Here is an 18,507-nt window from a genome sequence, read left to right on the forward strand (position 1 = left end):
GCCCTTAAACAAGGCACTTAACCTTAATTTGCGCCATACTACTATATACAGTACCAGTCAAAAGTTTGGATTCCTACTCATTCCAGGGTTTCTCTCTATTTTTACTATTTTGTACATTGTAGAATAATAGTGAAGACATCAAAACTATGAAATAACATACCAAATAAGTGTTAAACAAATCAAAAATAGATTTTAGATTCTTCAAAGTAGCCACCCTTTGCCTTGATGACAGCTTTGCATACTCTTGGCATTCTCAACCAGCTTCAAGAGGTAGTCACCTGGAATGCTTTCCCAACAGTCTTGAAGGAGTTCCCACACATGCTGAGCATTTGTTGGCTGCTTTTCCTTCACTCTGCGGTCCAACTCATCCCAAACCACCTCAATTGGGTTGAGGTCGGGGGATTGGAGGCCAGGTCATCTGATGCAGCTTCATTAAATAGTATCCGCAAAACACCAGTCAACAGTGAAGAGGCGACTCCGGGATGCTGGCCTTCTAGGCATAGTTGCAAAGAGAAAGCCATAACTCAGACTGGCCAATAAAAATAAAAGATTAAGATGGACAAAAGAACAGTTACTGGACAGAGGAACTCTGTCTAGAAGGCCAGCATCCCGGAGTAGCCTCTTCACTGTTGACGTTGAGACTCGTGTTTTGCAGGTACTATTTAATGAAGCTGCCAGTTGGGGACTTGTGAGGTGTCGGTTTCTCAAACTAGACACTAATGTACTGGTCCTCTTGCTCAGTTGTGCCCTGGGGCCTCCCACTCATCTTTCTATCCTGGTTAGAGCCAGTTTGTGCTGTTCTGTGAAGTGAGTAGTACACAGCGTTGTACAAGATCTTCAGTTTCTTGGCAATTTCTCAGAAAAATAATAGAGTGACGAGTTTCAGAAGAAAGTTCTTTGTTTCTGGCCATTTTGAGCCTGTAATCAAATGCACAAATGCTGATGCTCCAGATACTCAACTAGTCTAAAGAAGGCCAGTTGTATTGCTTCTTAAATCAGAACAACAGTTTTCAGCTGTGCTAACATAATTGCAAAAGGGTTCTCTCATGATCAATTTGCCTTTTAAAATGATAAACTTGGATTAGCTAACACAACATGCCATTGGAACACGAGTGATGGTTGCTGAAAATGGGCCTTGGTACGCCTACGTACAGTTGAAGTCGGAAGTTTACATACACTCAGGTTGGAGTCATTAAAACTCGTTTTTCAACCACTCCACAAATTTCTTGTTAACAAACTATAGTTTTGGCAAGTCAGTTAGGACATCTACTTTGTGCATGACAAGTAATTTTTCCAACAATTGTTTACAGACAGATTATTTCACTTATAATTCACTGTATCACAATTCCAGTGGGTCAGAAGTTTACATACACTAAGTTGACTGACTTTAAACAGCTTAGAAAATTCCAGAAAATGTCGTCATGGCTTTAGAAGCTTCTGATAGGCTAATTGACATAATTTGAGTCAATTGTAGGTGTACCTGTGGATGTATTTCAAGGCCTACCTTCGAAATCAGTGCCTCTTTGCTTGACATCATGGGAAAATCGAAATAAATCAGCCAAGACCTCAGAAAAAAATTTGTAAACCTCCACAAGTCTGGTTCCTCCTTGGGAGCAATTTCCAAATGCCTGAAGGTACCACGTTCATCTGTACAAACAATAGTACGCAAGTATAAACACCATGGGACCACGCAGCCATCATACCGCTCAGGAAAGAGACGTGTTCTTTCTCCTAGCGATGAACGTACGAAAAGTGCAAATCAATCCCAGAACAACAGCAAAGGACCTTGTGAAGATGCTGGAGGAAACCTGTACAAAAGTATCTATATCCACAGTAAAAAGAGTCCTATATCGACATAACCTGAAAGGCCGCTCAGCAAGGAAGAAGCCACAGCTCCAAAACCGCCATAAAAAAATCCAGGCTCCGGTTTGCAACTGCACATGGGGACAAAGATCATACTTTTTGGAGAAATGTCCTTTGGTATGATTAAACAAAAATATAACTGTTTAGCCATAATGACAATCGTTATGTTTGGAGGAAAAGGAGGGAGGCTTGCAAGCCGAAGAACATCATCCCAACCGTGAAGCACGGGTGTGGCAGCATCATGTTGTGGGGGTGATTTGCTGCAGTAGGGACTGGTGCACTTCACAAAAAGGATAGCTGTATGAGGGAGGAAAGTTATTTGGATATTTTGAAGCAACATCTCAAGACATCATTCAGGAAGTTAAAGCTTGGTCGAAAATGGGTTTTCCAAATGGACAATGACCCCAAGCATACTTCCAAAGTTGTGGCAAAATGGCTTAAGGACAAAGTCAAGGTATTGGAGAACATCAGTGATTAAAATAGAGACTCTCTGTCCCTAGCAATCTCAACAAACGTACGGTGAGGGTTTTTTGTGGTTCCTGAAGCGCTGCCTATAAGCTTCAGGCACCAACTCATAAGCATGCAACACGGTTGTTTTAACTATATCGCACTGTAAACTGTCTTCCAGGGAGAGAGCAGCTACTAATTCCTGGGCTTTCCCAGACAATTTACATTGCAACAGGAGCGGCCAAACCTCGAGTGGCCAATGTAGCGCAATGGCCACACGCTCAAACGCAGAGAAATAGTAATCAACTTCCGACTCCCGAAATGGAGGGACTAAAGCAATATTTTTACTCACATCGAAGTGGGCTTGATGACGGGCAGGTTGTGAAATCGCATTGGAGCCAGCGTCTAGCTCCAGTTGTCGGATCCTCACCTCCTTGTCGATTTTCATTTTCCTAATTTCTACATCAAACTTCATCTGTCTATCTTTTTGCTCCATTTCCAAACAGGCCAGCCTCACCTTTAGCCTTGCAGTCCTGTCTGAACGACCCGAAGCAGAAGATAAAGGGTCATATCGGGGCAATGTAAAGGGGGTACGAGCAACTCCTTCCTCCGCACCGTCCTCCGACTTGGCATCGGAAGGTCTATCTGTCTCCTCTCCTGAAGCCTCCCTCTCCTCATCTTTCAACGAGAAATGAACCCTCCCTGACTAGCACCAAAAGCTCAGCCTTTCGGGCTTTCTCAGGGACGAAGATTCCATAATGATCAGCTATGGCGCAAAAGTCCACTTTACGCAACCCCACCAAACGATCAACAGAGGGCGCTTCAATAAACTGGGAGACTGTTGAGGCAGCCATGGTACACAGCAGCCTACTGGACACGCTTAACTAAACAAGTCATCCAAACTCACAACCTACCAGCACACCTCAATCACAGAGAGCTCAGAGCAGCAGGGTCCGGTGGGTTTAATGATCCCGGATGAGCCCCCATTATGTTACGTACGCCTCTTGGAAGAGGGAACGCAACACCCTGCTACACTCAACTCCCCGTGGAGTGAAAGAGGTATGTGACTGTAGGTGCGGGTAAGGATGACCGAGGCAGAGAATATTACCGTTTACAGGGAATTTATTCTTCCTTCACACGGTAATTTGGGGAAAAAGGGCTGGATGGAACCAAAGCAAAGAAAGTTAAAGTTAAAGAGCCCCCTCTCCTACCTTACCTACCCCCTACTTACTTATTCTTAATGCCACCTGGTGTGCTAACCAAAATACAGGGGGTGGTCTGCCCAGGTCTTACCTAGTGTGCATAGACAGAGTACATACTACAGGTATATGTATGCCCGCAGGCCTCTTGCCTAAACACTCCCAAGGTGCCTTCCTCTTCCCCCCTTGACCCAAGTTAAACAATTTAAAGGCAATGCTACCAAATACTAATTGAGTGTATGTAAACTTTTGACCCACTGGGAATGTGGTGAAAGTAATAAAAGCTGAAATAAATCATTCTCTACTATTATTTTGGCATTTCACATTCTTAAAATAAACCGTGTGATCATTTCGGTGTTATTTTAATGGACAAAAAATGTGCTTTTCTTTCATCAAACAAAGACATTTTTAATTGACCCCAAACTTTTGAAGTGTGTGTGTGTGTGTGTGTGTGTGTGTGTGTGTGTGTGTGTGTGTGTGTGTGTGTGTGTGTGTGTGTGTGTGTGTGTGTGTGTGTGTGTGTGTGTGTGTGTGTGTGTGTGTGTGTGTGGATGAAAATTGTTGTTGAAAATGTTAGTCATTGTCCAGTGATAACTCCTTATTTCAGACATCTTTGTTGATTTGTGTAGAGTAGACCTTTAAAGGTGGTTGGCTTCGAAACGGTCATAGATGTTGTGAACATTGACATTGACCTTCCTGGAATGGATCGATTTTAAATATTATCTGAGGCTCAGAATCATGTTACTGGTTTTGTTCGAATGCCATCGCTGTTTTTTTCCTTATCATTATTAGAATTAAAATGGTGGTACAGTCTGGTTAATGGGTGTTGTTGACATAATTGTGCATGAAAATGAAATGTTTTCCTCCTTCCTCTTCTTCTTCCTCCTCTAACCGCTTCAGACGTTGCGAAAGAAAGGCTTTAACAGTTGCAACAGCCCCGAGCCGGACGGCGACGACTCCATCGACCAAAGCCCGTTAAACGATGACAAGTACCGCAAGAACGAGGACCTGGATATCCTGTTCAAGCGCTATGGCGTGAGTACCATTGTCCTCTCGTCACGTTCTCTAACCTCCCTCTCTCTCCTCTTCTCTCTCCGTTGTGGGAACGAACGGACCAAGGCTCTGAACAAGAAAGAGCACCGGGACTCAGAGAGCCCAGACCCTGAGGAGCCCTTCTCCCTCACCCCCCACACTGAGGAGAAATACAAAAAAATTGACGAGGAGTTTGATAAAATGATGCAGAGCTATAGGCTGTCAGTGAGTACCGTGAGCTGTACCAGAACTGCTGTGTTACCGGACCGGACTGGATTTTACCCAGATCCGGTTGCAGACAGCAACCCAAATACTCACAGAGCACCCCACCACCCCCCACTCCTCTCCATCTCTCACCCACCTCTGTACCCACAATCCCCCTCTGATCGTGTGTGCCCGGGTAAGGATGTCGGGGCGCGGAGCTCAACAGTCTGATTGGAGAGTGGTCACAGGTCTCAAGAATCATTCATAAGCTATTGACAGATTTCATAAAGACTACATAAAAGTGGCATATGAGGAAGCCATGGTAAACGGGGCATAACACATTCAAAGAAATACTTCTCATTATTCATTGTCACCCCATTGTTAGTGTGAGAAGAATGGTACAAATGAATGCTTTTCAAGGGCGTTAGTTTTACAGATAAAGTGTGACCATCTAGGTTCGGATAGGCTGTTCCTCATTTTCCAGGGTGTTTGTCAGACACTCTCCAGGGCTGCCTCGTAATTGGCACGCTGCCACGGTTCATTGCCTCTTTTATTCCTCTCTCCGGTGCCAATTTTTTTATGATTCATTATTTTCCACCAGGGCTCAATAATGCCATTAACGTCAGTTTAATGAGGAGCACTCAATTTCAACCAGGCTTCCTGTCTGATCTGGCCTCCCTATTGGTCACGAGGGATGGGACTTTGTCTATCGAGTTCCCGTCGGGCCAATGTGAAGGACTTTACTGCTCACAGGATGAGCTGAACTGGAGATATACACACCTATCCCTGACTTAAGCCCTGGTTTTTTAGAATGTATTATACAACATGTACTACAATGTATTGCGTAATCTGTATTATGCAGGATATTGTCACTAAGACAAAAAACCCAATGGTGATGGAAAAGTTTTGTTCTCCAAAACTGATAATATTATCACACACCCAACCACTCCGTTACATTAAAGCAGCGGTTCAGCAAAAAAGTTTGTCTCTCTATTGAATGAATTCAGTGAATACTACTTATCCTGAATTTAACCTAAGCCGTATCTCCAACACTTTGGTGTTTGTGGTGAGCTGAAATAACTCCTAAAAGCATTTCCGAGTAGAAAGAAGAAGAATAGAATTCAATCTGCCACCCCCTGGAGAGTGTAGCTCCCACCCCAGACGATTGGAAGCAAGCTTGCACTGGCTTTGGCCTCCCATCCCCCACCTTGCCCGGCACACCTTTCACAGGGCCTACTGTAGCAAACGGAAGCATACAGCACCAATCTCCCTCAACAGCATCATAATCTACCAACATGACAGCTAGGGGGCTGGGATATACACGCTTAATCCCACTCGTACTGCAATCCCCGGAGTCGAGTAGAAAGTGCTAGGGAGCATAGGGAGGCTAGGCAGGCTATAGGGATGTACAGGATTATAAGGCAAGACTGGAACTTGCCAATTGGTGACACAGCTGATTTAGCTTTTCAGATTTAAGAGATGTTCCTTAATATTGTTTGCAATGTTATGTGTTGTGTTTGTTTGAAATTGACTGTGACTGTCAGAAAATTTGTACTAAAAAGAGAGACAACTTTTCCTTATTTCTCTGTCATTTGAAGTTATTTTAGAAATCTTTAAAGCACTTGTTTTCCCTCCTGTATTCCAACAATACTAAGATAAAAGCTGAGCATTATTTTTGTGAAACGATTCGATCTAATTGCATTATACAGAGTATTCACTGGTGAGATCAACATTGTAGTCAAATATCAAGGACCTTTAAAGGTCAACCGAACGTTGTTCGAAAGTTGTTTTTGTGGTTTTAATCCATCACTGCTAACAAATAGGATGAGACGTTTCCTAAAGTTGAAAGGGAAACTTTCAAAGGCTTCTAGGACAAGAGGGAGGGAAGGAAAGTAGGGCATGAGTTTAATTCATTCTGATACCCTCGCATCTAGGAAATACACCAATGTAGCGCGCCGCTGAGAAAAATAGGTTTGTTTTTTGTTATGCTGTTGAAGGCCTTGAGCTGCCTTCAATGAACCCACTTAGCCCGAGGAAAAGCTGAAAGACTATTATTTATCCAATATGATTAATTTTAGGGCCGTTATAATGCCATGCACTTGACACAATGAATGAGTCACTCTACTCTAGTATTAAGATTATGCACACTGACAGTTATCTGACCTAACTTAGCAATACCACTGAATAACTTGTTATCCAAGAGATATCTGTCCAAATGGCACAGCACAGTTTAGTGTACATCAGTGTAGTATTAAACAGTATTTTAATGAGTGTACGATAAGTGTATGTAGGAAGTGCTGTCCCAGTGTTGTATGCTCCACGTTTCCACACCTCTGCCCCCTCACACTAACCCCACTTCCATCCCTCCACCCATCCATCCATCCCTCCCTCCTCTCTGCCTGGCCAGTGTGCAGTGCTGCAGTGCTGTAACCTTCTGCCTTATATTGTAGACTACCTCTCCAGACGCCAGACCTGCCCACCAGCATGCCCAGTAGGCTTACCCATTTGGGCTTTCTCTGTCTCTCTCTCTTTCTTTGTCTTTCTCTTTATTTCTCTTTTCTCTTTTTTTTCTTCTCTCCCCTACCCTCACTTGCGCTTTCTTTCTTTCTCTGCCTCTTTCTCTCTCAGTTTCTGGTGCTCTGGGATTTGAGACATCTCTATTACTGTGGAGTCCAAGGCAGATTGGTTTTGTCACCATAGTACCCTGAACATTTGTGCCATATACAGCATATTGAGTGAAGTTGTGTACGTGACATGACACCCTCGCAGGTCTTATGGGTCAGAAGAGCTACAGCACTAGTGACAGCCCGGATGCCTTTCTGTCTTTACGTTACCTAGCACTGTTGTTGTTCGTAACTAGAACAGGATAATGCAGACACAGACTAATACTCAGTCTACTAAAATGCTATAAAGAAAGGAAAAGGTTACACTCAGTCTCGCCACATTGACAAATAGTTTGTCACAAGAATGACAGGACTCTTATCAGATTATGACAGATACAATACAAAACACACAATATCAAAAGAACTTAGTCTCCTCTGCTCTCCTTTCTTCCCCTGTATAGCATCACACATAGATCCCAGATGTAAACTTGTGGAATACGCTGTAGGCTAACGGGAAGGAAGGTCGATATGATGGACAGAGTAGAGCATCTTCTTTCTCTCTCTTTAAACTGGGTCCCACTCAGCACATACAGTACCAGGCCACGCTTGGCCCATATTCTATATATAGAGGCCCTGCCTGCTTTCTGCCATGATGAGGAAAACAGGGTGAAATGGGTTACAGGCAGAAGAGTGGACAACCCTCGCCTGGGTCCTGTCTCTGACTAGGACCTGGTGTTGGGCTGGGTCACACGGCTAGTATTATTTAGCTGACTCAGGACCTGTTCAAAGCTATTTGCTAACTACACTTCTTATACTTTGAGAAAGCAGTCCTTGATACTTTAGAGAACGTTTTAGTGACTAGTTATATACATTTTTAAGGATAAACGTTTACTTCAAGGTAAAAGTTTGAAAATTAGCAGTCAACTTCTCAGGTAGAGGCTACATATCAGATACTCAAATTTCCAAGCTCTGTGCAAAAATGTAATAAAAAAAACAGACAAACAAAGACTTTCCCCCCCCATAGTATCTTTAATTGCAGGGAAAATTGAAGAGAAACTATGTGAGGTCATGAGATGTATAATATGACATGTCACCAATAACCAATGCAATAACAATCCCATGTAGCTTTTATGATGTACACATAACCTTGCATGTGATCTGAAAGCAAACACTTTTTCAGCTTCTTGTTTCCACACTTGTATGTGTGTGTGCTTGTGCGTGCACATGCTTCTGAGAGTGTGTGTTAGTGTCTTTAACATTATACATGTGCCCATCGTGCCGTTACATTTCTAAGCCCCTCCTCTTCCTGTCTCTCCTCCAGTCAGCCGTCCCACAGCCCACCTTCTCCATGCCCGTCACGGTGCCAGTGTCCAATCAGAACGCTCTCCAGTTCAGTAACTCTGGCGGCCTGGTCACCACCTCCTTCGTCACCTCCACCCTCACAGATCCCCGCCTGCTGTCACCACAGCAACCATCTCTCCAGAGGAACACTGGGTCTCCAGGGTTACCACAGCGACCGGCCAGCGCAGGTAAGGAACAGAGTGGACGGTGGTTAATGGTTGACTTCATCACAAGTTCACGTTTTATTTGTCACATGCACAAGTACAGTGACATGCTTAACTTGCAACCCATACACAACAGTGCAGTAATTTTGAAAAAATGCATTATCAAAATAGTATAACTAATAATACAAAATAAAAAACAGGAGAAATAAGAGAGGAAGCAATATACGGGGGCAGTGCCAATACAACATGTGCAGGGATACTGGAGTATTTGAGATGTACTGTACATGTAGGCAGAGATTAGGAGTGTCTGGTAGCAGGATAGATGATGATAATAATAATAGTAAACAGTATGGCAGCAGCATAAGTTGTGTGTGTGTGTGCGCACGCTCAAGAGTGTAAATGAAGGCGTGATTGGCGGATTATACAAAACATTAAGAACACCTGCCCTTTTTATGACAGACTGACCAGGTGAAGGCTGTGATCCCTTATTGATGTCACTTGTTAAATCCACTTCAATCAGTGTAGATGAAGGGGAGGAGACAGGTTAAAGAAGGATTTTTAAGCCTTGAGACACGGAGTGTGTATGTGTGCAATTCAGAGGGTGAAAGGGCAAGACAAAATATTTAAATGCCTATGAACGGGGTCCGGTAGGTGGCAGGCGCACTGGTTTGTGTCAAGAACTGCAACGCTGCTGGGTTTTCCACGCTCAACGGTTTCCCGTGTGTATCAAGAACGGTCCACCACCCAAAGGACATCCAGCCAACTTGACACAACTGTGGTAAGCGTTGGAGTCAACATGGGCCAGCATCCCTGTGGAACGCTTTCGACACCTTGTAGAGTCCATGCCCCGATGAGTTGAAGCTGTTCTGAGGGCAACAGGGTGGTGCAACTCAATATTAGGAAGGTGTTCATAATGTTTGGTATACTCAGTGTACATGTAAACAGGGCTGAAAAGTGACTGGTAGCAGGAATATATAAATACTTATGGTAATATACTAATGGTAATATATACATGTAAACTGGATAAATGGTAATGACAATCAATAATCAATGAGCAGCAGCGTAGTGGTAGTAATAGATCTAATCAATAATCATTTTAGCAGCAGGGGAGGTGTGAGGGGGAGCAGTAGTTGTTAGCCATTGAACAGTCTTATGGCCAAGGGATATAAGCTTTGGTAATCTTTCAGGCCTTTCTCAGACACTGCCTAGCATGTACGTCCTGGATGGCTGGGAGCTCAACCCTAATGATGCACTTGGCTGTCTGCACCGCCCTCTGTAGGGCCTTCCTGTCGAGGGTGGTGCAGTTGCCATACCAGACAGGATGCTCTCGATGGTGCAGCTGTAAATGTTCCTAAGGATCTGAGGGGCTCTGCCAAATCGTTTCACCCACATCTGTGCTGGTGTCAGAGGACCACGTTAAGTCCTCAGTAATGTGAACACTGAGGAACTTGAAGCCCTTGACCCTCTCCACTGCGGCCCCGTCGATATGGATTGGGGTGTGCACCCGCTCCAGTTTCCTGTAGTCCACAATCAGCTCCTTGGTCTTGCTGACGTTGAGGGAGAGGTTGTTGTCTTGGCACCACACTGCCAGGTCTCTGACCTCCTCCCTGTAGGCTGTCTCATCGCCGTTAGTGATCAGGCCTACCATCGTCGTGTCATCAGCAAACTTGATGATGGAGTTAGTTGTGCGTGGCCACACAGTCGTGGGTGAACAGGGAGTACAAGATGGGGCTAAGCACACACCCTTGGGGGGCCCCCTGTTAAGGATCAGCGTGGCTTAGGTATTGTTGCCTACTCTTACCACCTGAAGTTTATCCATCAGGAAGTCCAGGATCTAGGGAGGTGTTCAGTCCCAGGTTCCTGAACTTGGTGACGAGCTTGACGGGCGCTATGGTGTTGAAGTCTGAGCTGTAGTCGATGAACAACATCAATGTTATGGATTCAGCATTGTTCATGTTCTTCATGTTTTCTTAGCAATTGTTACCATTCACATCCACTCGTATGTGCAACTTGTCCTTTTCAACATGGCCGTCGTCTTCTGTTCTTCCCTCCACAGGTGCTCTATTAGGAGGTGAACTGAACAACTCCAACGGAGGATGCCCGAGCCCAGTTCGTAAGTGACGTCTACTTCTGCTAAAATACCTAGTTGTGTTTGAGTCGTTTTTACTTAGCAAATAAGATGATACCGTATACACAGTGAACTGCGTCTCTCTGTTGTAGCTGTGACAATAGATTATTAGCTTGTTCGTTTTGACCCTTCATGGCTTTCCTTGACGTGATGGGAGTTGTGGGTTATAGTAAAGCATAAAAGGTGTATGGATTACACTTTGGGACAGACTCCACTGTTTGATGGAAGAGAAAAAGACGTCAGGATAGCTGGTCGATGGCAACCGCCACAAACACTGACACTTATGTACTCAAACACACACATACACACACACACCTGTTGGCCAGCGACAGCTGAGGGTCACAGGAAAGCCACTTGTAAAAAGCCCAGGGGGTTGATGGGAAAGAGAACGAGAGAGAATGAAAGACTGAGGGGAGAAAGAGGGGTAGAGACATGAATGACATGAACACTCTGGCCTAGCATCTCCACCGTCTCCTCACCCCCCTTCTGTCTCCCCTGACACTGCTTTCTCCCTCCCTCTGTCAGTACTTCTCTCCCTCTATCGCAGCTGTTCCCCCATGTCCCCCCCCCTTACACACACACACACACACACACACACACACACACACACACACACACACACACACTCCAATCCCTCCTGGTTCAAACTGTACCTTGTCTTGGCAGAACCATCTCCTCAGAGGTGACTTTGACACCGGCCAGAGCCTCACTTCTAATCTAATTCCTCTCGGCATACAGTCAGTGGTAGATGACAATATTATCAGATATTGTGCTACAATATCTTCCCCAAAACTGAATGACTGTATTATTGTATTGAGAAGAATATGTTTTTCTATTTATGACTTTCTATTTGTGACAAATCTTAATTTACATTTTGTGAGCATAGGTTCGGCTTTCACATTGATATCAATGAAGGACTCGTACGACAATGAGTTACACACTCATATCTGAAGTTTCAGAATCAGACCCAAGTCACAAAGTCATGGAACAGGGACCACAGTAGTTACAATGCCTTTCTCTCGCTAAACTGGGGTTGTCTCAGTAACCCTCCAGTGCAGTAAACAGTGCAGTGGTCCCAAGACGCAGCTCAAATGACTCACCCTGCTAGCCCGCTGTCTCTCTCTCTCTCTCTCTTCCCCCTCCTCTCTCCACATCCCGTCCTCCTCCCCCTCGCTCTGTCGTTCTCAGCTGTTGAACACAGAACCAGGCTCTGGGCTCAGGGAATGTCACCATTGACGTCACCCGGCATTCCTGAGATTCCCACACCCGGCACTGGGTGTAATAGGAGTAGAACCTGGGAGAGAGAACACACACCCACACACTCACACTCACACAGCACATACACTCACACAGGTATACACTAAAACAGATATGGTGATGCATACATACAACACATAAACACTTAGAAACATACATGAAAGTACAGTTGGAGTCAGAAGTTTACATACACTTAGGTTGGAGTCATTAAAACTGTTTTTTCAACCACTCCACAAATTTCTTGTTAACAAACTATAGTTTTGGCAAGTTGGTTAGGACATCTACTTTGTGCATGACACAAGTCATTTTTCCAACAATTGTTTACAGAGAGATTATTTCACTTATAATTCACTGTATCACAATTCCAGTAGGTCAGAAGTTTACATACACTAAGTTGACTGTGCCTTTAAACAGCTGGGAAAATTCCAGAAAATTATGTCATGGCTTTAGAAGCTTCTGATAGGCTAATTGACATCATTTGAGTCAATTGGAGGTGTACCTGTGGATGTATTTCAAGGCCTACCTTCACACTCACTGCCTCTTTGGTTGACATCATGGGAAAATCAAAAGAAATCAGCCAAGACCTCAGAAAAAAAATTGTAGACCTCCACAAGTCTGGTTCATCCTTGGGAGCAGTTTCCAAACGCCTGAAGGTACCACGTTCATCTGTACAAACAATAGTACGAAAGTATAAACACCATGGGACCACGCAGCCGTCATACCGCTCAGGAAGGAGACGCGTTCGGTCTTCTAGAGATGAACGTACTTTGGTGCGAAAAGTGCAAATCAATCCCAGAACAACAGCAAAGGACCTTGTGAAGATGCTGGAGGAAACCGGTACAAAAGTATCTATATCCACAGTAAAATGAGTCCTATATCGACATAACCTGAAAGGCCGCTCAGCAAGGAAGAAGCCACTGCTCCAAAACCGCCATTAAAAAGCCAGACTATGGTTTGCAACTGCACATGGGGACAAAGATCGTACTTTTTGGAGAAATGTCCTCTGGTCTGATGAAACAAAAATATAACTGTTTGGCCATAATGACCATCGTTATGTTTGGAGGAAAAAGGTGGAGGCTTGCAAGCCGAAGAACAGCATCATGTTGTGGGGGTGATTTGCTGCAGGAGGGACTGGTGCACTTCACAAAATAGATGGCATCATGAGGGAGGAAAATGATGTGGATATATTGAAGCAACATCTCAAGACATCAGTCAGGAAGTTAAAGCTTGGTCGCAAATGGGTCTTCCAAATGGACAATGACCCCAAGCATATTTCCAAAGTTGTGGCAAAATGGCTTAAGGACAACAAAGTCAAGGTATTGGAGTGGCCATCACAAAGCCCTGACCTCAATCCCATAGAAGATTTGTGGGCAGAACTGAAAAAGCGTGTGTAAGCATAGAGGCCTACAAATCTGACTCAGTTACACCAGCTCTGTCAGGAGGAATGGGCCAAAATTCACCCAACTTATTGTGGGAAGCTTGTGGAAGGCTACCCGAAATGTTTGACCCAAGTTAAACAATTTAAAGGCAATGCTACCAAATACTAATTGAGCGTATGTAAACTTCTGACCCACTGGGAATGTGATGAAAGAAATAAAAGCTGAAATAAATAATTTTCTCTACTATTATTCTGACATTTCACATTCTTAAAATAAAGTTGTGATCTTAACTGACCTAAGACAGGGAATTTTTACTTGGATTAAATGTCAGGAATTGTGAAAAACTGAGTTGAATTGTATTTGGCTAAGGTGTATGTAAACTTCCGACTTCAACTGTATACTTACACAAATACATGCATGGATGAACATTCACATAGACACATAATGAATGTGAATTCTTACACTCTAGAGCCCTGTTGTTCAAAGAGCCCAGGGCCTGGGGCCAACATCTGACTAACACACGTTCTTTCTCCTCCTTCTTCTCCCTCTATTGCTGGGGTAGATGAGTGAGTGTCCGGTTTCTTAGAGGAAGGACTGAGCGAGTGTCTGTGTCTGCTAGGTCGGGTACAACACAAAAAGCCACCATCGCCCTGTTCCACTTTTCCCTCGGCTGTGGCTCACACTCACCTAAATTCCCATATTCCAATCCCTAAACACCTCAGTACAAAGTTACCTTCACTGGCTGCCCAGAGTTCTCTATTCAGTTGTGAATGGCGTGAGCAAACTTATGATAACTGTTACGCATTTGTATGTTTGATGGAGGTAGTGTGTTATTGATACTGCTGCCACAAATGAGTCTGGAACAAACATCTTTCTCTCCTTGCCACCCGTGTGTGTGTGTGTGTGTGTGTGTGTGTGTGTGTGTGTGTGTGTGTGTGTGTGTGTGTGTGTGTGTGTGTGTGTGTGTGTGTGTGTGTGTGTGTGTGTGTGTGTGTGTGTGTGTGTGTGTGTGTGTGTGTGTGTGTGTGTGTGTGTGTGTGTGTGTGTGTGTGTGTGTGTCTGAACTGAAGTATGTGTGACTGAGATGAAACGGTGTCACATGCTGGTAGCATCTGGGACACGTCATGGAGCAACTTTTATCTGCTGTCGCAGAACCCTGCCCAGCTCTAGGGAGTGTGTGAGCGTGCGTGCGTAGTTGTGCGTCTGACTGTGTGTCTGCCCACAGTATGTGCGTATGTCTCTTGTATCTCTCTCTCTGTCTCGCTCGCTCTCTCTCTCTGTCTGTGTGTCTACTGTCTGTGTTTGCCTGGTTGTGTTCCTGACAGTGCTGGGAAAGTCCCCCGCTCCCCCATCCACACAGTGAGCCTGTCTTTCTTTGAGTCAACTTCTCCTTTTAACCAAGTAAGGGGAAATCAGTCTGACGGTCTGTCCCATGGCAAGAAGGAATGCTGTTGTCTGAGTAGCTTGATGCTGTCCCAGATTAACACTGCTCACCATTGAGCCGTTCGATGGATAGACCTTCATAATAAGTGAAACCAAAACGAAGCGTACGCTGTTTGATTTGTAAACGATACAAATATTAGAGGTATTTCTTAGTTTTTTATTGTGTCTTATGAGACAACAACACATTAGGAGGTTGGAATGTCTTGAGTAATAACAAAAGGTTGTTTCTCTTAGGGGTGTGTCACATGACATGAACTAAAGGGGACTGTCTGAATGTTGACATGCTGTAGGGATGCCGTAGGGTTGACATAGGTGTGACATTGCTCCTGTAGAGAAAAGCTATGACGTTTTGTAGTGTTACAGTGTAATGCGTGAAAGGGTCAAACGAGTAATGTTTACAGATTCATGCTATTATTCACAGTGTTACATTTGTCCTACAGTAAGTGAGAAGTATACACACACCACATAAACACTCCATACATTCCTTAACACCATATTAATATCTCCTCTCCGTCTCTCTCTCAACCAGCGAACGGCTACATCAGTGCCAGGGCCTCCCCCGGCCTCCTCTCCGTCTCCAACGGCAACAGCCTGGGGAAAGTAGTCCCGGCCAAGTCTCCACCTCCGCCCAGCCCTCAGATGGTGAACAGCCGCAAGCCTGATCTCCGGGTCATCACCTCCCAGAGCGGCAAGAGCCTGATGCAGCTGGTGAGCCGCAGAGAGATCCACTACGGGAGCCCTACTGGCCCAAACTGAGTCTGTTGTTTCCTCACATTGATAAATGCTTCATTGGTGTCCCGCCAGTCACAAAACAATGGGGTGCTGAATCTTTCTGAATTTTTGGTATTTGGTATTTTATTAGGATCCCCATTAGCTGTTGCAAAAGCAGCAGCTACTCTTCCTGGGGTCCACACAAAACATGAAACATAATACAGAATGACATAATACATCAATAGACAAGAACAGCTCAAGGACAGAACTACATTTTAAAAAAATGAAAAGGCACACAGCCTACATATCAATGCATACACACAAACTATCTAGGTCAAATCTCTGTTCCTTCTGAGATAAACATTAATACCAAAACGAAGCGTACGCTGTTTGATTTGTAAACGGTTGAAATATGAGAGGTATTTATTTATTATTGTGTATTGTGACTCAACTCAACACATTTTAGGAGGTTGGGATGTCTATAGTAATAACAGCGTTTTGTTTCTCAGAGTGGTGTCACTCGGAAGTTCACATTTTTCTACAAAACAGATGCTGAGTCATTATTAGTTTATATATTAGTAATTGAACAATTAATAGGACAGCAATTATAGTAAGATTAAATTCAAAGGTTGATTTTGGCACTCAAACTGAGTGTGGCTTTAGACTGTGCTAAAGAAGAATTGACGTCAAAATGCATCCGTGCATCTCGTCATAATTACTGTTCTGAATTTGATATTTTCGTGAGTGCGTGAGGAAATAGCCCCCTGGATGCTGATCTGAGTTCAGTTTTGCATTTCCCCTTAATGAGCCCAATGGTTAAGGTTAGGATTGGGGGCTGATCCTAGATCAGCAGGTTAGTACAGAGCTGTAACCCGTGTTCTCTGTCCTACTGCCCCCTGCAGACCGATGAGGAGCTGGAGTTGGTGAGTGAGGTGAATAGAAACTCCTCCTAGACTTGACTGTGGTTGCTGTGTCAACACTGTGGTCTCACAGGCATGAGTGTCATACTGATATACTGTCATACTGGTATATTAGTAAATCATTAGTATACAGTACTTACAGTGTAGTATTGAATAGGAGCACAGTACAATGTACAGTACCAGTCAAAAGTTTGGACACACCTACTCATTCCAGGGTTTTTCTTTATTTTTACTATTTTCTATATTGTAGAATAATAGTGAAGACATCAAAACTATGAAATAACACACATGGAATCATGTGGTAACCAAAAAGTGTCAAATAGCCCTCACACAGCCTAGAGGTGTGTTGGGTCATTGTCCTGTTGTAAAAACAAATTATGGTCCCACTAAGCGCAAACCAGATGGGATGGCGTCCGGCTGCAGAATGCTGTGGTAGCCATGATGGTTAAGTGTGCCTTGAATTCTAAATAAATCGTGTCACCGTGTCACCAGCAAAGCACCCCCACACCAGCACACCTCCACCTCCATGCTTAACGGTGGGAACCACACATGCGGAGATCATCCGTTCACTTACTCTTGTGTATCACAAAGACACGGCGGTTGGAACCAAAAATCTCAAATTTGGACTCATCAGACCAAAGGACAGATTTCCACCAGTCTAATGTCCATTGCTCGTGTTTATTGGCCCAAATAAGTATCTTCTTCTTATTGGTGTCCTTTAGTAGTGATTTCTTTGCAGCAATTCGACCATGAAGGCCTGATTCACACAGTCTCCTCTGAACAGTTGATGTTGAGATGTCTGTTACTTGAACTATGAAGCATTTATTTGGGCTACAATCTGAGGTGCAGTTAACTGTACTGAACGTATCCTCTGCAGCAGAGAACTCTGGGTCTTCCATTCCTGTGGCAGCCAGTTTCATCATAGCGCTTGATGGTTTATGCGACTGCATTTTCCAGATTAACTGACCTTCATGTCTTAAAGTAATGATGGACTGTCTTTTCTCTTTGCTTATTTGATCTGTTCTTGCCATAATATGGACTTGGTTTTTTACCAATTAGGGCTATCTTCTGTATACCACCCCTACCTTGTCGCAACACAACTGATTGGCTCAAACGCATTAAGAAGGAAAGAAATTCCACAAATTAACTTTTAACAAGGCACACTTGTTAATTGAAATGCATTCCAGACTACCTCATGAAGCTGGTTGAGAGAATGAAGTTGGTTGATAAAATGCCAAGATTTTGCAACGCTGTCATCAAGGCAAAGGGTGGCTACTTTGAAGAATCTCAAATATAAAATATATTTTGATATGTGTGTTATTTCATAGTTTTGATGTCTTCACTATTATTCTACAATGTAGAAAATAGAAAAAAATAAAGAAACCCTGGAGTAGGTGTGTCCAAACTTTTGACTGGTACTGTATGTTATAGAATAGTGTGTAGCCATGTATACATACTATGTGTGGTAAATCCAAAATGGAGCAAAAGCTCTCTCTGTGAATGCATTGTATGTATCTTAGCACGTGCATGGGTCAACTCCATGTGTGTGTAATCCATGTCGGGTTGGGCAGGAGGAGGTCATTGTGTGTAGTCTACAGTATTCTCTGGAGTGTGTGTATCCATTGACTAGGACAAACTGTTACAAGGTGACACCAATGGCACAATGACCTCCACCCCTGGAGCGTCTGAGCCCCGACTCACACATAAACACAATCACTTTATTGCTCACTCTGGTTGTTCTGCCCGATGCATGCCTCTCATTCAATCCGCATGACTCTCCATTGAGTGGAACTCTTCCTAACACCTCTACCAACTC

The 18,507-nt window shown here is 43.9% G+C and overlaps 1 protein-coding gene across 8 annotated transcripts in view; it reads left to right on the forward strand.

Annotated features, from left to right (window-relative positions):
* The window catches only part of LOC139564669 (myocyte-specific enhancer factor 2D homolog), a 79,214-nt gene that overhangs the window by 49,545 nt on the left and 11,162 nt on the right, over positions 1–18,507 (forward strand). For 5 of the 8 annotated variants that reach the window (XM_071384400.1, XM_071384398.1, XM_071384403.1 and 2 more), the window contains 5 exons: positions 4,410–4,544; positions 8,670–8,877; positions 10,910–10,966; positions 15,590–15,768; positions 16,674–16,703. In XM_071384400.1, the coding sequence (XP_071240501.1) occupies positions 4,410–4,544; positions 8,670–8,877; positions 10,910–10,966; positions 15,590–15,768; positions 16,674–16,703 (609 nt within the window). The remainder of the gene's footprint in view (positions 1–4,409; positions 4,545–8,669; positions 8,878–10,909; positions 10,967–15,589; positions 15,769–16,673; positions 16,704–18,507) is intronic. The other 3 variants (XM_071384402.1, XM_071384405.1, XM_071384401.1) reach the window with 2 other exon arrangements.

Source organism: Salvelinus alpinus, chromosome 35 (assembly GCF_045679555.1).
Source record: "Salvelinus alpinus chromosome 35, SLU_Salpinus.1, whole genome shotgun sequence".
NCBI classification, from domain to species: domain Eukaryota; kingdom Metazoa; phylum Chordata; class Actinopteri; order Salmoniformes; family Salmonidae; genus Salvelinus; species Salvelinus alpinus.